General features: G+C 57.4%; 1 protein-coding gene across 4 annotated transcripts in view; it reads right to left on the bottom strand.

The window, feature by feature from the left end:
- LOC138809815 (contactin-5) overlaps positions 1–22,220 on the bottom strand; it is a 463,911-nt gene that overhangs the window by 18,844 nt on the left and 422,847 nt on the right. For all 4 annotated transcript variants that reach the window (XM_069996830.1, XM_069996838.1, XM_069996810.1 and 1 more), the window contains exons 17-20: positions 12,007–12,165; positions 9,595–9,744; positions 7,314–7,384; positions 5,682–5,916 (exon numbers count right to left, since the gene is read on the bottom strand). In XM_069996830.1, the coding sequence (XP_069852931.1) occupies positions 5,682–5,916; positions 7,314–7,384; positions 9,595–9,744; positions 12,007–12,165 (615 nt within the window). The remainder of the gene's footprint in view (positions 1–5,681; positions 5,917–7,313; positions 7,385–9,594; positions 9,745–12,006; positions 12,166–22,220) is intronic.

Below are 22,220 nucleotides of genomic sequence, written 5' to 3'. Positions count from 1 at the left end.
CAGAGCGCCCCCTAGCCAGGGTGGGGCCGGAGTTCAATCCCCAGTACCTCCTGGATAGGTATTGCCACCTACTGCATCTTGGTCAAACGCTACCTCCCTTCTCTGCTTCTCCCGTCTGTAATATGGGAGTGATAAACATTTCTCAGTGCTCAAGGCTGGTGCTCTATCACTTGAGCCACAGCTCCACTTTGGCATTTTGGCACCTAATCGGAGGCAAGAGTCCCACAGACATTCCTGCCCTGGCTGGCTTTGAACCGCGATCCTCAGATCTCAGCCTCCTGAGTAGCTAGGATGACAGGCGTGAGCCACCATGCCCGGCTTCCCTTATAGCTTGTAGTTTTAATTGGAATTGTGCTATAGTTACATATAATATGCACATGTGCAAAGGAGTGCATTTATAATACTCTGTTTACTCCACGTAGGCACAAATGGAGTAAATTTCGTTTGATTTCTGATGTTCCGACCCCAAGGCTCTGTGTCCACGCGCCAGGAGTGAGCTGTGAATATTTAAAGGGCAGGCGCTGACTTTTACGACAGGTGCCGGCGGACAGGAATGTTTCTGAAGGCCCAGCTGGTGGGCTGTTTGTTTCTGTTTTCTGCTCGGGGTGGCCTTTCCCAGTCTTCCTGCACACACATCTGAGTGGCGTCTGTCAAGAAGTGTATTTTATTTCAGGTTGCACGCTCCATGAGCAACATAATATTTCTAGCTTTGACATGGCTGCGCGGTAACAAACACATGTGAGATGAATGGTAGAAGAAAGGCCGTGTAGTAGGTCAAACAGTTCTGTACGAAGTCTATTAAAAATTCTACCCCACAGAAACCGGAGAGACTTTAATACGAACCCCTTATCATTGGGGAAAGTTCAGATTAATCTGTTGAAATAATGATTGGGGGGTTTTGTCTTTTATTCCCTTTTGGATTTGGGAAATCATGTAGAGGGAGAGAATTTTAAAAAGATTGAATACCTTTTTTCCCAAGGTGTTATGACAGCCACGGGAAACATTGCAGACATTTCCTGAGATCTTTCCTCTCCCAGTGGAAGGCAGCTGAACACTCCATCTGGGTGCCTTTGTGTGTTATTAGTGGAAAAATACCAGCCAGGAGCAGCTGTCCTGTGCTGCAAATGAAGACTTTTTCAAAGCTATATATTTGTATCAGGCAATGATTTTCTTTTGGTAAAACCCTTCTACAATCACATGCTACAGTCATGTCAACTCGAAGAGCTTGGTTAATTCACGTTAATCTTCTCACCCCGGCCAATGTTAATTCCCATCACTAATGCGCTGTGAGTTCCCGTTCTGCGCCCTGTGCCCTGCGCCCTTTGCGTTTTGCTCTCTCCTTTTGCTCGGTGGTTTCTCACCCTACGTTACTCGTGCGTTGACTCGATGTAAAACAACATGTGTTTCCTCCCAGGACAAGGAGGCCAGCTGACCAATCACAGCTTCTTTTCCATTGTAATTTTCTAGGTGTTTAAATGCTTGATTTTTGTGTGCACACAAAAGGAGCGTGGTGTGTTCGAGCGTGCATGTGGACAGGGTGCGGTTTACGTGGTGGGGCCACGTGGTGCTGTCTGTCATTGCCTGGGTAGATGCGGGCCAGGCCTCGGCTTCTGCATTGCTGAAGCAATCACATCTCCCTCAAACAGGATGGGGTAACGATTCAGAACAGCCCATCCCCTCCCGACCCCTGTCCTGGTGCAGCCCCCTGCCTGCCCCCCTCTCAGTGCAGTGGTGGTGACGGTGGTGGTGCAGTGGTGGTGACGGTGTTGCTGATGGTGGTGGTGATGGTGGTGGTGCAGTGGTGGTGACGGTGTTGCTGACAGCGGTGGTGATGGTGGTGGTGATGGTGGTGGTGCAGTGGTGGTGATGGTGTTGGTGCAGCGGTGGTGATGGTGTTGCTGACGGTGGTGGTGCAGTGGTGGTACAGTGGTGGTGACGGTGGTGGTGCAGTGGTGGTGACGGTGTTGGTGACGGTAATGGTGATGGTGTTGGTGACAGTGGTGGTGCAGCGATGGTGATGGTGTTGGTACAGTGGTAGTACAATGGTAGTGCAGTGTTGGTGATGGTGTTGGTGACAGTGTTGGTGATGGTGTTGGTTATGGTGGTGGTACAGTGGTGGTACAGTGTTGCTGACGGTGGTGGTGACAGTGGTAGTGCAGTATTGGTGATGGTGGTGGTGCAGTAGTGGTGATGGTGTTGGTGACAGTGTTGCTGACAGTGGTGGTGACAGTGGTGGTGATGGTACAGATGGTACAGTGGTGGTGACAGTGTTGGTGATGGTGTTGGTGCCGTGTTGGTGACGGTGTTGGTGATGGTGGTGGTGACGGTGTTGGTGATGGTGGTGGTGACAGTGGTGGTGACGGTGTTGGTGACAGTGTTGGTGATGGTGGTGGTGACAGTGTTGCTGACGGTGTTGGTGACAGTGTTGGTGATGGTGGTAGTACAGTGGTGGTGACAGTGTTGCTGACGGTGGTGGTGACAGTGTTGGTGATGGTGGTGGTACAGTGTTGCTGACGGTGGTGGTTACAGTGTTGGTGATGGTGGTGGTGACAGTGTTGCTGACGGTGGTGGTGACAGTGTTGCTGATGGTGGTGATGGTGTTGGTGATGGTGGTGGTGCAGTGGTGATGATGGTGTTGGTGAAAGTGTTGGTGATGGTGGTGGTACAGTGTTGCTGATGGTGTTGGTGACAGTGTTGGTGATGGTGGTAGTACAGTGGTGGTGACAGTGTTGCTGACGGTGGTGGTGGCGGTGTTGGTGATGGTGGTGGTACAGTGGTGGTGATGGTATTGGTGACAGTGTTGGTGATGGTGGTAGTACAGTGGTGGTGACAGTTTGCTGACGGTGGTGGTGACAGTGTTGGTGATGGTGGTGGTACAGTGTTGCTGACGGTGTTGGTGACAGTGTTGGTGATGGTGGTGGTGCAGTGGTGGTGGCTGCTGTCTGCCGTGGGAAGAAGCAGAGCAGCGGCGCTAGTGTCTTCCTTGGCCCCGTGGTGGGCTGGGTTGGTAGAAGAACAGCACGCAGGTAGCCCATGTGTTAATCCAGGCTGCACCGCAGCCCCAGCAGGGGAGGGGGGGCCCACACCACCAGGAGCAGCAGGACCTGGTGAGTTCATCAGAGGTCGTGATTGTTTCAAAGAACAGGTTGATCTTGCCATGGCCACTTCTCATCAAGAGCACCACGTCTCCGCGTGTCTAAAGAGGTGCTTGCTGCCTGCGCCTTTTTGTTCTGTAGCTCACGCTGAGGGGCGTGGCTCGAGGGGTGGCGTCTCTGCCAAGCCGGTGCCAGGCGTGAGTTTGAACCCTGGGTCCAGAGAGCAGAAGGCTGACTGCTATCGTCGTCACTCGGGACACCTGTTGAAAGGGCGGCTTGGCGTGAGAGCAGACGGACGAGCTTCAGGCCTCCTCAGACCCAGCGCGAGCCACCGCGGACCCGCAGCGCCCCGCTCCGCGCTGGCCTGTGCCGAGCAGAGGCGATTTAACAATGCTAGCACGTGACTCACGTCACCCGTAAACTTCCAAGCCTGGAAATTTCATTAATGAGAAATGCCAAATGCGCATTTGGATTTCATTGTCAGAACAAAGGCAGACTCCACCCCAGCTTAATTTGCCTGGGATCTTCTCATATGTTTGTTGCCAAAAATAAGTGAAGTGTTCCTGGGGAACTGGCTACAGCAACAACCTCCATGTCTTTGAAAGGAAGTAACACACATTTCCTTTCTAGCTTGAAAGAGAAACTCCAAAGGCAAGCCATTTCAAGTTTAAGGGAACGTGGCCCATACAAAGCAACACCTCATGGTCGCTGCTGTGATTTAACTTCAAAGCAAAGGCCGGCGAGGAGCTCACAAAGCTGCATTTCTCCACCAGCTCTACCATTGTTCTAGAATATACTCGGCCACCCCCCTCAGCGCAGCACACGGGGCCTGTGAGCCGGGGACTCGGGAACTAGAGGAAGCAATTTTAAAGCAAGAGGAGCTTCCTTCCTGAATAGAACACGCGGTTCAGAACAGCTCTTTGGTGTGACAAAATGACGGAAACGGTCACTACCACCCGGGCTCAGCCCTGGTGACACGGAGGCCCCGGCGCTGGGGCCTGTCCTGACGGTGTGTCTGCACCTGTGACTCCGCCTCAGGAGACTCATGGTTCCAGAAAGTACATCGGGGTTCGAGAGTCTGACCACACGTGTGTCTTAAGCGTCAAATGAGAAGCTGATCTGAGACCTGAGATGTGAAGTGAATATCTGATTCCTCACCACCGCCACTCCGTTCTTTACTTTCTTGCCAATTATTATTATCATTTGTTGTTGTTTTACCTTTCAGTTTTGGAGTTTGAACTCAGGGCCTTGAGGTTGCTTGGCAGGTGCTCTACTGCTGGGCCACACCCCTGGGCCTGTGTTTTTGAGCTAGGGTCTGGCGTCTCGCCCAGGCATTCACCCAGACTGTGATCCTCCCATTTCAGGCTTCCGTGACTCTGGGATGACAGGCGGGCCCTGCTGAGCCCACCTCCCTCTGTTGAGATGGTGTCTCTTGGATTGTCCTGCTGGGGTGGATCCGTTATGAGCCACGCACTCGGCTCTGGTTAAGCTGGGGTCGAGGCAACGGGGCTGGGACCTCCATCTTCCCACACAGCCAGGATTCCAGCCTGGTCCACTGTGCCCAGGTCACTGGGATTTCTGGCCACGGACGTCCAGATCTCGCTCACTCCTGCCATTGTACCAGCCTCAGCTCTTGCTCCAAATCTGGCTTTACCAGAACTCCAGGCTTCAATAACCCACATCTTACATCAATCAAGCACGGCCTTGCTCTTGTGCGCTCGAAGGCACTTGCTCATCTCTGCCCATGAAGTACGCAGCACAGAAACAGTTCCTCTGAGCAATTCCAGCCACACAGCGGGCCTGAAAGAGCAGCAGGCTGGCGGATTCTGACCGCGGACCTCGGAGGGGCCAGGCTGGGTCCCCGCGGGGAAGACACACTCTGTGTGTCCCCTTGGGGATACGAGGCACTCCTTATTTTAGTCTTGAGGGACGGGTTGGAATTCCGCACAGGCGGAGAAGCTGACTGACTTCCTGCTTTCTCAGGAAAGCGCGTGTGCACGAAAGCTGGCGGGCAGCGGGGCCTGCTGCTCTCCGCCAGGCCGGGACTGGCCGTCCGGCCATCGGGCCTCCACAGAGAATGCTCTCGTGGCCCTGGCCAGTTAGAGAAGAATCAGGGACCACGGTGGTCACAAGCTGTAGTGAACTTTCCAGAACCTCTCCTTCTTGGGCTGTCCTGCAGGGGCAGTGGCGTGAAGGCCAGCAGAGAGCCTCGCGGTCCACTCATGTCTCCAAGGGTGCGGCACGGCCTGCTGGCGTCCACTGTGCACAGCACCGTGCGCTCTTGGACCCAGAGGCTCCGGATGGCTGTGCAGGGCGGGCGGGTCCGCCGCAGGGAAGGCCGGGAGGGGTCTGCGTGCGCGAATGTGTGGAAGAACGCTGCCAGCCCAGGGCTGAGCTCAACCCAGTGCCACCGAGAGCGCTGCCCCTCCCCAGAACGGCGGGGTGGACGGGGCAGGCGGGGTGGACGGGGGGGATGGGGCGGGCGTGGTGGACGGGGGGTGGACGGGGCAGGCGGGGTGGACGGGGGGATGGGGCGGGCGTGGTGGACGGGGGGGGGGACGGGGTAGGCGGGGTGGGGGTGCTGACCTCCTTCGGCTGAGCGGATGAGCACGGTGGGGCTGAAGGGCCCGTCGCCCCGGTTGTTGTAGACGCCCACCTTCACCTCGAAGGGCGTCCGCGGCGGCACGCTCTCGTCGCGGTAGACAAACTGCGCCGCCTCGGCCGAGGTCACCATCTTCTCCTTCCAGCCGCGCGTCCCGTTGGGGCGGAAGGCCACGATGTAGCCGAAGCCGGCCCCGTTCTGGAACTCCTCCGACACGGGCTGCGCACGCATGCGGGCCGGGGTCATGACCGGCCGGTCCCCTCCCTCCCATGGATGACCAGCCTGTCCCCTCCCCTCCTGGGATGACCAGCCTCTATCCCCTCCCTCCCATGGATGACCAGCCTCTGTCCCCTCCCTCCCATGGATGACCAGCCTCTGTCCCCTCCCTCCCATGGATGACCAGCCTCTGTCCCCTCCCTCCCATGGATGACCGGCCTCTGTCCCCTCCCCTCCTGGGATGACCAGCCTCTGTCCCCTCCCTCCCATGGATGACCAGCCTCTGTCCCCTCCCTCCCATGGATGACCAGCCTCTGTCCCCTCCCTCCCATGGATGACCAGCCTCTATCCCCTCCCTCCCATGGATGACCAGCCTCTGTCCCCTCCCTCCCATGGATGACCAGCCTCTGTCCCCTCCCCTCCCATGGATGACCAGCCTGTCCCCTCCCTCCCATGGATGACCAGCCTCTGTCCCCTCCCCTCCTGGGATGACCGGCCTCTGTCCCCTCCCCTCCCCCTGGGATGACCAGCCTGTCCCCTCCCCTCCCCTTGGGATGACCAGTCTCTGTCCCCTCCCCTCCTGGGATGACCGGCCTCTGTCCCCTCCCCTCCTCCTGGGATGACCAGCCTCTGTCCCCTCCCTCCCATGGATGACCAGCCTCTGTCCCCTCCCCCTGGGATGACCGGCCTCTGTCCCCTCCCCTCCCCCTGGGATGACCAGCCTGTCCCCTCCCCTCCCCTTGGGATGACCAGCCTGTCCCCTCCCCTCCCCCTGGGATGACCAGCCTGTCCCCTCCCCCTGGGATGACCAGCCTCTGTCCCCTCCCCTCCCCCTGGGATGACCAGCCTGTCCCCTCCCCTCCCCTTGGGATGACCAGTCTCTGTCCCCTCCCCTCCTGGGATGACCGGCCTCTGTCCCCTCCCCTCCTCCTGGGATGACCAGCCTCTGTCCCTCCCCTCCCCCTGGGATGACCAGCCTGTCCCCTCCCCTCCCCCTGGGATGACCGGCCTCTGTCCCCTCCCCTCCCCCTGGGATGACCAGCCTGTCCCCTCCCCCTGGGATGACCAGCCTCTGTCCCCTCCCCTCCCCCTGGGATGACCAGCCTGTCCCCTCCCCTCCCCTTGGGATGACCAGTCTCTGTCCCCTCCCCTCCTGGGATGACCGGCCTCTGTCCCCTCCCCTCCTCCTGGGATGACCAGCCTCTGTCCCTCCCCTCCCCCTGGGATGACCAGCCTGTCCCCTCCCCTCCCCCTGGGATGACCGGCCTCTGTCCCCTCCCCTCCCCCTGGGATGACCAGCCTGTCCCCTCCCCCTGGGATGACCAGCCTCTGTCCCCTCCCCTCCTCCTGGGATGACCGGGCCCGCCCCCTCCCCTCCCCCACGCCCGCCGGGTCCTCACCTCCCAGGCGATGACCAGCTCGCGCCTCCGCCCGCTCCGCCCGCTCACGTTGGTCGGCGCCGTCTTCGGAACTGCAGACAGGAATGGACGGACGTGGTGTGAGCAGCGTCAGACCCTGCGATTCCTTACCGCATGGACCTGGGTGTGCTGCGACGGCCGATGCCCTGCGTCCACCGTCTGCGGGGACGCCCGGGGCCCGCGGGTGCCGGGGTCTCCATGTTGGTTCTCGGCATTGCCCCCTGCCCTGCGCCCCAGGACCCCCAGCATCACGCGGCCTGAACCCCCGTGTGGAGAACAGCAACGCCGCCCCGTGGGGAGCACACACAAGGCGCGGGTTCTCCACGCCGGTGCGCGGCGGTGCACAGGCACGCGAGCTGTCCCACGAGCGCAGCTGGCCATCACATCGGTGTCGTGGGAGCGTCCCCTCCCCCAGCTGCAGCCGCGGCAGAGGGGAACGCTTCCCAGCGAAGCGCCGCTCAGCGGAAGAAACTATCAAAAGAAGCCGCTTGCCAGGCCCGGCTGCTTTAGCAATTGCCGGCTTCAGGGCTGTCTACGCTTTGCCAGCACGCAGGTTTTAAATGGTATTGATAGACTCATACACAATAAATCCACTCAGCATATCATTTGCTTGAGTGAAAGATGATTAATCACCAGTAAATATTCACACAGAATTTTATATACTAGGGAAAAATTGAAAACGGAATTTATATAGTTCTGGAAAAGAAAAATTAAAAAAAGAATTGTCTTTGTGCCAGGGAGGGGGAGAGAAAGTCCCGTGAAAATGTAACAAGCTCTGTCGAAACACGGCCGCTGCTCCTCAGACTTGGTTTTGGAACCCGGGGCTCTTTCTTTGCATGCGCTTCTGTCTGCGTCAGCAGGTGACCACTGCTAACATGGGATCAGTGGCTGCAGCTACCAACACTTTCCATCCACCGTCAGAACACATCAGACCAGTCAAGACATGTCACTACCTCGGCTGCATGGGATCAGGGAATCTGGGTCACCCAAGGATTCATGTGGAATTTAACTGAGGAAAATGGCACCAGAGCAGTTACCGTGCCAATGTTCTGATCTACAGGAAGGACCAGCGAATCTCTGGTGAACGGAGTTTCAACGTTCGTGGTCACAGGTGTCTGGAACTTAGGTGTTTCTAATGTCACTGAGTGTCACCAGTGTCCCCTGGAATCTGTCTGCCCCACTCACACACGCGGCTCAGCGCTCTGGCGTGGCCGTGTGCGCTGCCCAGGGCCGAGGCAGACAGACAGGCAGCACCGCTTTCCCCCGGCTTTCGTGCTCTGGCCTCTTTCTCGGGGTTTTAATGGACTGTGGGGCGTCCTGAGTGAGGGAACTCATGATAAAATGCAGACAGCAGCCACGGCGGAGGGCTGGCAGAAGTAGACCAAGTCTTCTACACGCAGCCTGGGAATCAGCTTAGCTGTCAATACGCTCTGGCTAAAGCGCTGTTCAACAGCCAAAACAGATTTATACTAGAGAAAGTTTACAGGGATTATCCATCCCAGACTGATTATTCATGTGTCAAAAGAGTATGTATTGAGAACCTCTGAATTAGGTAGCAGTCTTCATCTTTGTTGAAACACAATTAGCAATACACAAAGCTAGGCAGGGCCTTTCAGAGGAGAGGAGAGGAGAGCTGAGTCACCCACTGCTCCCGTTTCAGAATCTCCACCGCGGGCTGCGGCAGGAAGCCGACCAACGTGGTACGCTCTTCATTAATGAACACCTGCGCACGATGGAAACCCGGCTGGTTTTATGGATGAATGAAAATCCAACCAAGCAATTAATGCCCAATTTAAAATTCACACTCCTGAAACGCAGAAGAAACAGCGTAGGAGATAAGGAAAGCAGGCGGACTGGGTTCCCTGTGGATGAATATTTTGTAACATATTTAGGGTATTTTATCTTTTATTTTCTTGGGAACTTAATTTTTACATGAAAAATATGAAATCTGAATCATGCTGTTAATGTAATAAATTGCCCATTTGAGATTCTTTTTCTTTCTTTCTAATCAAGTGTGGTATACGCAGTTGTTTTGGTAGTTTACTTGGATGGCTGTAAGCTTTAATTTGTTAGAGGTCTTTCTTTTTCTGATCCCTTTCTACAAGGATGATAGAAAGGGCGCGGCCGGTGCTTGGCCTTCTCTGCGATGCGGGCAGCGGTTTGTGCTGAGGCAGAGGACGCCCCCCCCCCCGCCCGCTCCCTTCCAGTGTGTGCGCCCTGCGGCCCGCAGGAGTCCTGGACGCGGGCTTCCCCGTGCGCTCACCTGCCTCGCGGGTGCGGATTGCGCGGGACGGGGCGCTGGGGTCTCCGGTGCCGATGCCATTGGTGGCTACCACACGGAATTCGTACTCCACCCAGGGGCTGAGGTCCACCGCCATGGCCGACTCCATGTCTCCCGTGATGACTTCCGGGACTGGGGAGAGGAAGGGGGGTGAGCGGGGGGGGGGGTGTCACCCTACCCGTGGGCAGGAAATGAGCGCGGAGTGTGTCAAGGACCATTGGCATTGGTAAGAAAGCTTCCACGTCTGCCTGTCACCCGCCATTAGGCCTCGTGCTGGTTCACACCCGCATCCTTCTGTCTCCCTTTCAGCCCCAAGCCAAGGCCACGGATTCTGTGCTTTGAGCAGAGAGCTTTTCTTGTACTTGAGCGGCGCATCTCTCCCAGTCCTGGCAGACACACGCCGTCACTTGTCAGGTCCAGCAGCCAATTAAGACTAGAGCTAATTAAAAATGGACACGCACAGCCGCGGGGTGAAGCGGGCTCTCCAGTCTCCTTGGAGCGCCTTGCGTACTAACCACGCGTCTGCCGTTACGGCATAGGAAGGTGTGTGTCAGCACGGTCGCTGCACGGTGGGCTATTCTGGCGTGGCATCTGGGACGGTGTGGGCTGATTTTCTTGCTCACTCATGGTGTTGGAGTTGAGTGTGATGGAGGCAGAGTGCTCGGTGGGTGTGAGGACACTGGAGCCCTGGGACCCCCAGGGGGGGCTCGGTGGCTGGCGTCTCAGGGGACGCTCTGACGGGCGCTGGGGCGGAGCGGAGGGGCCAGCGGTCAGCTGAGCCCGCAGCACCAGGTAGGACACGGAGGCCGTTCCCGGCTGCCCTCCGTGTGGCAGGGGTTGGGGTTGGAGCCGTGGGGGTTGTGAGGTCCTCAGTGGACCTGCTCAGGCGTTCCTATCGCACCCTGTCTGTACCTGCCGTGCCCACGGGGTCCCCGGTTTCTGCAGTACAATTATGAGATGACACAGGAACGAGTCAATGCTGCGACTCCATACACGAAGCCAGGCCTGTGCCGACCGGAACGCTGGAATGCCCACCACGCAGCGGGGAGAGCGGGGCGCACAGGCCGCGCCTAGACGTCTCCGTTCACACCAGACTTCTGCTCAAGACCCATTGGACCCCAACATGGCCACAAAGCGGACTGAGTTTTACGGCTGAACACTAATACGTTATTGAGTTTTATATTTTACTTCAATTTTAAAATACAACCAAAGCCTAAACTGCTGGCCAGTGCAGCCTGAGCCTCTGAGGATCCACTTCTGAATTTTGTGCACTCCTCAGATGTCCTGGTCAGTCCTGGTCAGCCTTGGTCAGCCCTGGTCAGTCATGGTCATCCCTGGTCAGTCCTGACTGGCCCTGGTCAGTCCTGGTCAGCCCTGGTCAGCCTGGGTGTGGGGCCTTGGGAAGGGTGGCCACACCCCGGCAGCCGGCGCCTCGTCTGGAGAGCAGCCCTGCTGCCCTTTATGACAAAAAGCAAAGGACGAGGGTGACACGCTTGGTGCAGGAAGAGCACTTCAAACCAGACACTGAGAGAACGCACCAGACGTCATTTCACCAGAGCTGCGGGGGCGCTGCGGGGCAGGGGGCACGCATGGGGCTCGCCTCAGCCGTCCGGGGGGCACACAGGGGGCCCGCCCCAGCCGTCCAGGGGGTGCTGTGGGGCAAGGGGCACGCATGGGGCCCACCTCAGCCGTCCAGGGGTGCTGTGCTGTGCCCATTGCCAGGGACACCGCGGATCAGCCTGGAGTCTGCGGGAGCCCTGCGTGGACGACGGTGCGTGTGGCCAGCACAGCCTCCCCCTGCACAGTGGCTGTGGCGCTGGGGTTGCTGGGCTCGGGCGCTGGGGTTGCTGGGCTCGGGCGCTGGGGTTGCTGGGCTCGGGCGCTGGGGTTGCTGGGCTCGGGCGCTGGGGTTGCTGGGCTCGGGCGCTGGGGTTGCTGGGCTCGGGCGCTGGGGTTGCTGGGCTCGGGCACTGGGTTGCTGGGCTCGGGCGCTGGGGTTGCTGGGCTCGGGCGCTGGGGTTGCTGGGCTCGGGCGCTGGGGTTGCTGGGCTCGGGCGCTGGGGTTGCTGGGCTCGGGCGCTGGGGTTGCTGGGCTCGGGCGCTGGGGTTGCTGGGCTTGGGCGCTGGGGTTGCTGGGCTCGGGCGCTGGGGTTGCTGGGCTTGGGCGCTGGGGAGGGCCGCGTGGCTGGGCCCAGGGCGTCTGCTCCTGTGTGGGCCTAACGCAGCTCACAGCCACACAAGGCAGGGTCTCTCCTGGAAACCGGGAGGGAGGGAGGCCCGCAGCTGGGCCCACGGAAGGACAGCATGCGTGGGCAGCCCGGCGTGGGCGGGCTTCTGAGACCCAGAGGAGGTGTTGAGGAGTGGGGGAGTGTGCCCCGCGCCCCGGGCTCTCACCTGTGTTCACGGTTTGCCAGCCCAGGGAGAAGGGGCTGCGCGCCTGCAGGTTGTAGGAGGACACCGGGCTGTGGTTGTCGGTGGCCGGGCTCCAGGACAGCGTGGCTGTGCTTTCCGTGATCTCCTCCACGATGACCACCCCGGGAGGACCTGGGGGACCTGCGGGAAGAGGCGAGGGGCGCACCTCAGCATGAGTCCCCGAGACCGCCGTCTGTCCTTCCCGTGGGGCCTCACCAGGGGCCGCGGTGCGCCAGAGCGCGCGTGCTGCACAGGAGGCTGACCGCAGGGGGGCCGGCCCGGGTGGCTGCTGGGTGGGGGCCTTTAGTATTGATCGGATAGTTTTCTAACTTTGCATCCAGAGACAACGGCCAGTGGGCAGCGCATTACCCAGGGAAAGGCAGAACAAAGCCACAGGCCTGCATGTTGGTGTCTACTGTGGCCACTGAAATGGATCTCAGCTCGGAGAGGCCACGGCGGGCAGTAAACCTGGCCATGCTCGCGCCAGCGCTGTGTCCAGAAAGCCTGGCGCACAGCCTCCGGGCGCCGGCCCCGGAGCCACGGCCCCGCAGGGCATGCAGGGCACTCCGGGTCGACAGACACGGAAGAACCATGCCGAAGCCAGGCGAGGGACAGCCAAGAGACCGCGGCTGCGTTGACTGTGTTTTGCCAGAGACTGGGAGGGAGGGAATTACAGGAGGTTTCTTCTGTCTTGGCCATGAGAGAATGGACTAGAGTAAGGCTCACACTGACTTCAAGAAAAGCGCGATGACGGCTGAGGTTATTCCTACCACGCGCTAATGGCCTTGGAAACCGCAAGGACATTTATATTTTTGCAGCAAAATACCAACGACTTTCTTAATGACATGTTTTTCTGATCCACGATATATGTAATTCAAATTCCATGAATAGTTTTCTGTTGAATGAGAAATGCCATTAATTTCTGAATTGGCCCTTGCGTGGCAAGCCTCTCTCTGGAGAGAAGCCCATGTGAAGGCTGGAATGGGATTCCAAAAACGCCACACCGAGCATTCAACCTACGGACAAAAGTCGTTTTTCTATTTATTGTAAATACAAAAGGTGTCCCACGAACAATTAGTGTGACGATTTTCTTAAATCATGGTCATATAGTTTACCTCTTAGGAGAAGCTAACCATAATTCAGCTATAATAATGGTAGAGATGATTTAGTGTTAGTGGTGGCCTCCCCGCTCTGCACACAAGGAAAATGGTTTTATTTATTACATCCCGACGCTGGCTGCAGATGACCTGCATGCTACGTTTAGAGACGAGTTACTCTGATGTGTTAGTCAGTATCTGTCTTTAAGATCTGTTAGTAGGGGCTGCTTTCTGTCCCTTATCCATCTATCCATCTGTCCACCTATCCATCTGTCCATCTTTCCATCTATCCACCTGTCCATCTATCATCTTTCCAGCTGTCCATCTATCATCTTCCCATCTATCATTTTTCCATCTATCATCTTTCCATCCGTCCATCTGTCTTGCTGTCTTTTGGCTCAGAGTCCAGGGACACAGTCCTTGTGAAGCGCTGTTGTGGTCTGTGGGCGCATGAGTGTGTGTCCCGGATGCTGTGGGTATGGCGCAGCCTCCAGCCAGGTTTGGGGGATCTCAGCGTGGTTGGGGTGTTGTGGCACAGTCTGCGTGGGTGCAGTGGGGCTCCGGGTTCCCAACCTGGTGCCGGGGGGCCGGGGCCGGGGCCAGGGTCTGGCCGCTGTGACACTGACACACGCACGACTGGGCCGTGCGTGTGTGGGTGGGGGCCACGGAGCTCAGAGCTGAGCGTGGCCCCGGAGCCTCTGGAGTGGGCTGTGCTGTGGCCGTGGCAGGGCCCTGGCGCCTCTGTGGGTCCCGTGGGCCTCGGCCAGGTCCTCGATCCCAGCTCCCTCGGTCATTTCATACAGGAACGCAGCACTCAGAACGTCGCTCCTGGAAGGGGCAGGGCCTGGCCGCTCTGGAGGGGAGCTTGGTCCAGTGTGAGCCGCAGCTGTGTTCCGACCTCCGGGGTCCAGAGCCCTCGTGGGGGGCTGCGGGGGGTGCGGGGAGGCCCGGGACCCTCCCTGTGTGGTGCTGGGTCCTCGGCTTCCCTCCCGGGAAGCCCCCTCCTCTCCCAGGTCCCGCACCAGTGCACTCGAAAGGAAGCCTAGGCCTGCACACCACACAGCCTGAATCGCTTTCTGGGAAGATTTGTTTACTATTTGCAAACCTAACTCAAGTCCCTAATCTTTCCTAGTAGCTCCCCTCCATGAGGACGGCTGGCTCTCCTGATGGAGATAGTCAAGGACAGAGATGATGAGTCGTTCTAGTTAACTTTTTAAAGTAATTTTGTTCTCAGTTAATTTGGCTGACTCAGCACTGACTGTGTCTTTGGCTCCGCCGTCACCCTCCCCCCGTCTCAGCACAGCCTGGGTTCCCAGCACTGCATCCTCCCCGCCCCCTCCCGTAACGCCCGTGGCCCGCACATTTAGTGCCAGCTTCCCTTCCTTCACCAACCTCGGTGACGTCCGTGCGTTGCTCAAGTCCCTATGTTTCAGGTATGTGTTGTCCTGTGTATTTTTTTCATAGTTGAAATGCCAATTGAAGTTTTTTTTTAATTTCATGACCATTTTATCAATGGCCTTCTTCCTCAATATTTAGCTGAAATTTACACTTGTAAATTTCCCACTGTTGTATTCCGAGTACCTAGTGCACAATATGCATTTGTAATAAACAACGGAATTATCTTTTGGTAGCTTAAAGGATCAGTATAGCTGTTGCCTTAATATTTGTACATATTTTAAACTTATATATGAATAAAGCAATATGCTTTTACAAAATCCTATTCTGAAACAGTATTCTGAAAGAGGACCATAAACATACATACTTATAAACAGGATACGCATCATGTAGCCTTCTCATGCTTGTTAAATGCCACTAATTACACATCCACCTGTCTGAGGTGCACTTCTAAACAAAAAGAAGAAGCTATTAGTGCTTTTCAAACTCAGATGAGCAATAACAACTCCTGGCATGTTTGTGAAAAGCACGCAGATTTCGTGAGCTCTATCAAAGAGCTGCGGAGTTTCAATTTCTATGATTAGCGCTGCAGCATCTGCATTTTATACAAGAGGCCTGGGCGATTTTTATGCACGCTAGACTTCAAAAAAATTGATCTAAAGCAAAGAGAGTTGGACAGGAATCAGAGGAGCTTTATTCCAGTCCTGACACTTTGGTGTAAGGCTTTGAGGCGTTGGGCAGGTTTCTGAGCCTCGTGAAGCCTCGATTTCCCTGCATTGAAGGGAGGGGCTGATGTGAGCAAGGCAGGGGTGGGGCCGTGTCCTGCTGGTGTGTGACAGTGACTCTGCGTGAGCTCCCGAGGGACGGTGTGTGACGCTGACTCTGTGCGAGGGACGGTGTGTGACGCTGACTCTGTGCGAGGGACGGTGTGTGACGCTGACTCTGTGCGAGGGACGGTGTGTGACGCTGACTCTGTGCCAGGGACGGTGTGTGACGCTGACTGTGCGTGAGCTCCCGAGGGACGGTGTGTGACGCTGCAGCTCCTCACCTCAGCCACCACCACACCAGCGTGAAGAAGAGTGACCACCACTGGCCGAGTCCACACACTGCATACATCGAAAACAGTAGCCGGGCTGGACGTTGGCGCCGTGCCCAGCGTCATGGAAGATGGCCCCATCACCCGTCCCCATCCACAAACCGAAAACTGCGTCTAGGAACGTCCAGGCAACTCACCTAAGGAGTGCTGCAGGCCTCCCCTCAATGCAACCCGGCGTGCGTCTGCGTCCACGTGTTCCCAGTCCTCTGTGGACTGCTCCACGCTTCTAATGCTCGATGCATTAGACTGGAGCACGCAAGGGGCGTCTGTTCCATGTGTCCCCTGCCCGCGTGGACTGGGGCACGCGAGGGGCGTCTGTCCCGTGTGTCCATGTCCCGTGTGTCCGCGTCCCGCGTGGACTGGGGCACGCGAGGGGCGTCTGTCCCGTGTGTCCGCGTCCCGCGTGGACTGGGGCATGCGAGGGGTGTCTGTCCCGTGTGTCCATGTCCCATGTGTCCGCGTCCCGCGTGGACTGGGGCACGCGAGGGGCGTCTGTCCCGTGTGTCCGCGTCCCACGTGGACTGGAGCACGCGAGGGGCGTCTGTCCCGTGTGTCCGTGTCCCGCGTGGACTGGGGCACGCGAGGGGCGTCTGTCCCGTGTGTCCACGTCCCACGTGGACTGGGGCACGCGAGGGGCGTCTGTCCCGTGTGTCCACGTCCCGCGTGGACTGGAGCACACGAGGGGCGTCTGTTCCGTGTGTCCCCTGCCCGCGTGGACTGGGGCACGCGAGGGGCGTCTGTTCCGTGTGTCCGCATCCCGCGTGGACTGGGGCACGCGAGGGACGTCTGTCCCGTGTGTCCCCGGCCCGCGTGACTGCTCCATGCGTCAGCATTAGGCAGGAGCGCGATGGGCGGTGTGGTGCAGGGAGGAGCGTGCTCTTCGTCAGCCGCACGCAGGCGTCTGCAGCAGCCTGTCGTTAGGCTGATGGGCGCTGGCTCAGGGCCGAGGCCCCGACCCTCGCTGGTGTACAGGGACGCGGCCTGCGTCTGGGCCGTGGGGTGTGCTCGCCTCCTGTGTGGACGAGCCACAGCTCACTTAGCCTCTGTTTTTCCTGGGCCGCGGCCTTAAGGGGAGGCTCAGGTGGTGAGGACGGAGTGGAGAGGGAGCCAACATGGGTGCTCAGCAAAGAGGAGGAGCCATGTGCTGGCCAGCTGAAAACCTGCATTGACTGTCGCCAGAACCCAGGGATCTGGGCTTGGGCTTTATCTGACTTGGATCACGGAGGCCAGCAGAGACTCTCCAGACTCGCAAGGGACAAAAATGGGAATAATTCCGTATCCTTGCTAAGTTATGTTAGCATAAACAATCTGAAAGCATTATCTCTAAGAGTATCTAATTAGTGCACATAGTTTTGATAGCCAATCTGAGAAATGAGAAATCAGTTGGGAAAACGGACACAACAGCTGGTCCACTAGAAACAATCAGGCAATTACAACAAAATGCAATGGAATTGTGAAAGAGAGTTAAAAGTTTGCCTATAAGACAATGGAACGACCATTTCTAGATACAGACTCAGAGATACAGTATCACAACCAACGTAGGTCTATGACCAGAGATTGCAACAAGGCATGGAAATCAAAGAAAGAATTCTGAAGGGGGGGAGGGGCGCCTGGGGAGGAAAGCCCGAGAGACTCTTATCTCCAATAAACTACTCAAACAAATGCGGAAGTGGAACTGTGACTCTAGCCATGGTAAGCAAAAAAGCTCAGTGACAGTGCGCAGGCCCTGAGTTCAAGCCCTAAGCCCGGCACAAATAAAGAAAGAGAGAGAAAAGGGAAGGCGAGTGTCTAACATCCCAGGGCCTCCCGAAGCCCTGCCAGCCGCACCGTTCACCAACATCTCCCCTTGCTCCGTCACTGTTTCCTTGTTAGGAGTGCCGGAAGCTTCCAATGGCCAGTTCGAGACTCTCCAGAGCATTATGCTGAACACGTCTGTTTCAATGTTTATTTTTGTACTCTTTTCTCAGATACCAACATTTCCTGGTCAACTGCAGGCGGGAGGCAAGACTTCATTCCTGCAGCAACGCCCTGCGTCCGTCGGCCGGGGCGCTCGCTCTGAAACGCAGTGCAGATGGTTGAGGCTCGACTGCGCACCCCGTCAGGGGACGCAAAGGTTTCTATTTAAGACATTAAGCAACCCAGAGGCCACCTGAAACTCACCTATGAAGACATAAATTCTGAGAACAGATGAGTGAGGAAGTCCCGGGGGACAGCTCCTGATGCGAGGGTGAGCGTGACTTTGCACGCTGCCGCAGAGCTGGGCCCAGTCCGCGTCCGGCCGCTGTGCGGGACGCTGTGCTGCGGAGACGGAGAAAGCGTGCCGTGCCGCGTCCCGCACCTGCTCTGCCCACTGCTCACCGCCAGTCATTCCGATCCAGGGACTGACTTCTCAAACGTACCATGGCATCCATCTGGAATCATTATGTCCACTGACATCTTTGCCGTTACGGCTGGTTCCACGTTCCCGTGGTGTCGTTTTGAGGACAAGCGCACCCACCCTAACAACGTTACAGACAAAACACTGAGCTAATGAATACATATTTTTGTCTGAAGTATACATTTGCAATTGTCATTTAGATTTTCTCACCATTTCTCTGGAAACCAACATGTTCTCTAGGATTTCTACTCGAGCATCTGGATGTGTGGTGATCACGGAAGTGAGCAAAAGCTGGTAACCATGGCTTTGGGGTGGCGAATTTCATGTTTTGACTCACTAAGCGCCAAGTCTCCTGTGGGCTTAGGGAGGACGGCTCTGCTCGGTGCAGGCTCCCGGCGCGGGCGCGGGTGCGGGGATCTGCCTTCCTGTGGACTGTGGGCGGCTGCCTTCCTGATGGGGCCGTGGGTGTCTGTGCTGGGGACTTTGCTGCGCAGCCGCCGATTATGGATCCTGGGTGTTTATGGCCACGCCGTGTTCTATCTCATCTCGGAGCAGCGGAAGGCAGTCACTGGGTGGTGGCGGCCTCGGTGAAATCATTCGGGGAAATGGAGAAGGCAGACCGGGCAGAAGCTCCGGGCAGAAGCTCCAGGCAGAGCAGCCCAGCCGGCCGGTACCATGCTCCCTAGCGAGCGAGGACTACAGGCAGGGTCCACCATGCAGGCTCTTGTTCGGTGGGGTGTGGTCGGGGCTGCTTGTTACGATGACTTAGGGTGTATGAGATGAGACTGAGATAAATCTGCGAGCTTAGATTTGCTTTCACATCAGGGTCGGTGATAAGAGGCCTCCACGGGAGCAGTGAGACATTTTGGGTGAATTTTACTTGTAAAAATTGTTACTGCCTGAGTCGGTGTGAGAGAAATAATTACACAAACCAACAACCTTCCACACAAAACAGGTAATCAAAATAGACTTACTTTATGCCACAGTTTTCTGTGATTAATGAACACCTAACCACACTGGACTGCTGACAAGCGAGAGGCTGGTGCTTCGACGCAGATGATTAACTCGGTGATTTGCAGAAGCCTCTTCCAGAGTTTTCACTTTTGGCCTAGAATGTTTCCAGATTGGAGACATAATTCTAGAGCAATGTGCATGTTTCCGCCTATCTTATGTACAATTACTTTCGAATCTTGGAGTGCTCTTGGTTGTATTAAGGAGGGCTTGCTACTCTGTCTCTGCATTCCTTCCGCTGTCACTGAGCGGAAGCTGTGGCACTGTTCTACATAAAGCAAGTGCAGAATGCACACACTTAGCTATCCTGAGTGCTGTGACTGTGCAGGAAGTCCCGGTGTCCACTTCCTGTGAGGTGGTGCTGGTGCGCGGAGATGTCAGGAGAACAGGGCAGGGCTCACAGCGCCGAGAGCTCTGTGCCACTCTGCTCTGCACAGCCAGTCCCACCACCGCAGAGTGCAGGTGCTAAGTGCCACATCTTCTTGGCGACGTCACATAAGTGATGTGGAGGGCGTCCTTGAGGATGGGGAGATGGTCAAGATGCTCTCAGCCACCTCCATGACGCACCACCTGATTGTCACTGAAGCTGGAGAACAAAACAGGACCTGACGGATGTTTCAGTGAGTGGACGGTGAGCCAGGGCTGCCGAGGGACACTCAGAGACCGCATGGCTGCCACACACACCACAAAGAACACTTGATCTCCCATAAAGGAGGAGGAATGGGAGTTCCCCCTAAGGAATGCAATAGTAGGGACCATCTGCAGGAAAGTTGCTAGCTACCGCGGGAAGCGTGAAGCCCATCACAAATCAGGTGCTTCTGCGTCCCTCTCATAAATACACGAGAAGAATGTGTAGAAAAGGGGCAGCCCCCCCTCCCGCCAGGGCCTCCGGCAGCACCGCAGACATCAAAATGCAGTCCTGGATCGTTTTTCTTTTTCTTTTTCCTGTCAGTCGTGGGGCTTGAACTCTGGGTCTGGGCGCAGTTCCTCAGCTCTTCAGCTCAAAGCAAGTGCTCTACCACTTAAGCCACAGTGCCACTTCCAGTTTTCTGTTGGTTAACTGGAAATAAGAGTCCCATGGACTTTCCTGCCTAGGCTGGCTTTGAACTGTGATCCTCAGATCTTCTGAGTAGCTAGGATGACAGGTGTGAGCCACCGGTACCCGGCTTGGATGGTTCTTCTCCTGTGGTGCTGGGTCAGTCGAGTCAGAAGATCAGGATGACAGGGATTTTACCCACACGGAGTCAAGTTCAGATCAGGCCATGGAGAAGGCGCTGGAGCCCCAGCTCGGAGAGGCGTGTGCTGAGGTTGCCCTGTGCCCTGGCTTTCCCACACTCCACACCGGCGGTCCTCTCTCCTCTGGTTTCTGTCAGTTCATCACTGGCCGGCCTGTCACCTTTGCCCCGATTCCCATCTTTGAATCGCACACAGAGAATTCCTGTGCGCTGAGTCTGACAGGAGCTGCTTTCCTTCTGTCACCAGTTCTGGGCCCCTGGCAGACCTACTGGTTTTTAAAGCTAAAATCTCCTGATCTCCTCATAGTGGGCGTGGGACCGTGTCTAATGATTGCCGGTCTTTCGCATGACGTTTCCCCACACACACGAAGCGGCGACGTCTACCCGTGTGGTCTCAGAGGAAGGACTTCCCCTGGGAGGACGTCACTGAGGCCGAGAGTCCTTTTCCACACATCATCTGGTGTCCGGCTTTCCCTCCCGCTTTCGCCTTGCTTGCTCTGTCTCATTAGAGAGCTAATTGCCTTTGTAATTCCAAATTGCAGGTACTTGGCGAAACGCAGACAAGGCCCTCGCCAGGTGTTTGGGAGGGTGCAGAGCTGGAAAAGTCAGCTCCAGTTTGCTCCAGCTCGCTCAGGTCCTCTCTGCTGGGCCGCGTGCATCTCACTGAACACGCGGCGACCAGACCACACGGTGTTTGATGATACACAAAATCAAGAAAAAGGTTAAGGACTCACTCTGTGGGCCAAGGGCTAACACAAAACAGGATTCTCAGAATAGAGACGTAAGTGAACTTACCGCGTCTCCCTTGTCTTCTTGGACCTGCCGCGAGGCTGATGTTCAGCAGAACTTCCCTGGCAGCCGGGACTCTTGGTGACAGTAATCAGATGACTGCAGGAAGCCGCCAAGCACGGAGGGCCCATCCCAGGCCCCCCGGGCCCCTGCCCAGGGCGGGGTGCCACAGGAAGTGCGCACCAGAGCCATGGCAGGGCCAGGGCCTAGGTGAGCCGGCCTGCTGGGCAGACCCTGTGCGGCGTGCACCAACTGGGCTTTTCTGGACCGCTCCCACCATGAGTGACCAGAGAGACGGAGGTCTTCACTGTCTGCTCAGGAGCTGCTGTGTGGGCGAGGCCGCTGCAGGGGCATTGGCGGCCGTTTCGTTCTGTGTTTACCTTGGCGTAGCACAGCACGGAAATGGCAGATGAAAGCTCAGTGGAGGAGGTCTGGCTGGAGGCGGGGGCTGTGGGGACGGGAGGCTTAGCGTCAGCGCCGAGAGGCTTTCTCCCGTCCCCTGCCCGCGGTTCCTGCCTGCCCGGCCTCGGCACGGCGCTCGGAGCCCGGGGACGTGGGACGTGCAGACACCGCCCTTGGGCTTTGCATGGCATTGCAGACCGTGACGGGGCGTGGCTGGGAGGTCCGGGTTTCCTGTGCGGCCGGTGGGTGTGCGGCCGGCGGGGGACGGGGCGGGCAGGTGGCTGACGGCGCCTCTGGCCCGAGGCGCACGTCGGATCTTTACAGGGCTGGAGCGTGAGGGCCGTCCGGGAGGGCAGCCCGAGCGGCCAGTGCTTGGAGTCCCTCCTTCCTTCTCTCCCTGCGTGGCAAAGGCCTCCTCCACACCAGCAAGCAAAGCGCAGCGCCCTTCTCCTCCTTCCCCACCCGTCTCCCCTCCCCGCCTTCCACGGAGAGGAACCAACAGTGTGGGGACCGGCGGCTGCCAGGCCGCCGATGGCGCAGACAGTCCTGCAGCGGCCCGGCCGGCAGGCCAGGAAGACAGACGCTGCCTCCTGCCGGACTCCGCCTCCTCCCATTGGAGAGGAGACAAAGTCCCAGAGCTCTCTGCGCCTTTGTTCACTGCCTGGCCACTGGAGCTACCCTTGGCACCCCTCTCTCACATGGCTGAGCTGCGCTCGTGGAGGATGTGAAGTAACTCACGCCGGGGCCTGGTCACACACCAGACGCGTCGGAGGAGCTCGGGGACTGTCGCGGAA

The sequence above is a fragment of the Dipodomys merriami genome, unplaced genomic scaffold, assembly GCF_024711535.1.
Source record: "Dipodomys merriami isolate MVZ:Mamm:240054 unplaced genomic scaffold, mDipMer1.0.p SCAF_103, whole genome shotgun sequence".
Lineage (NCBI taxonomy): Eukaryota > Metazoa > Chordata > Mammalia > Rodentia > Heteromyidae > Dipodomys > Dipodomys merriami.
Note: the sequence above shows the minus strand (reverse complement) of the source record. Positions and strands in the feature narration are given on the sequence as shown.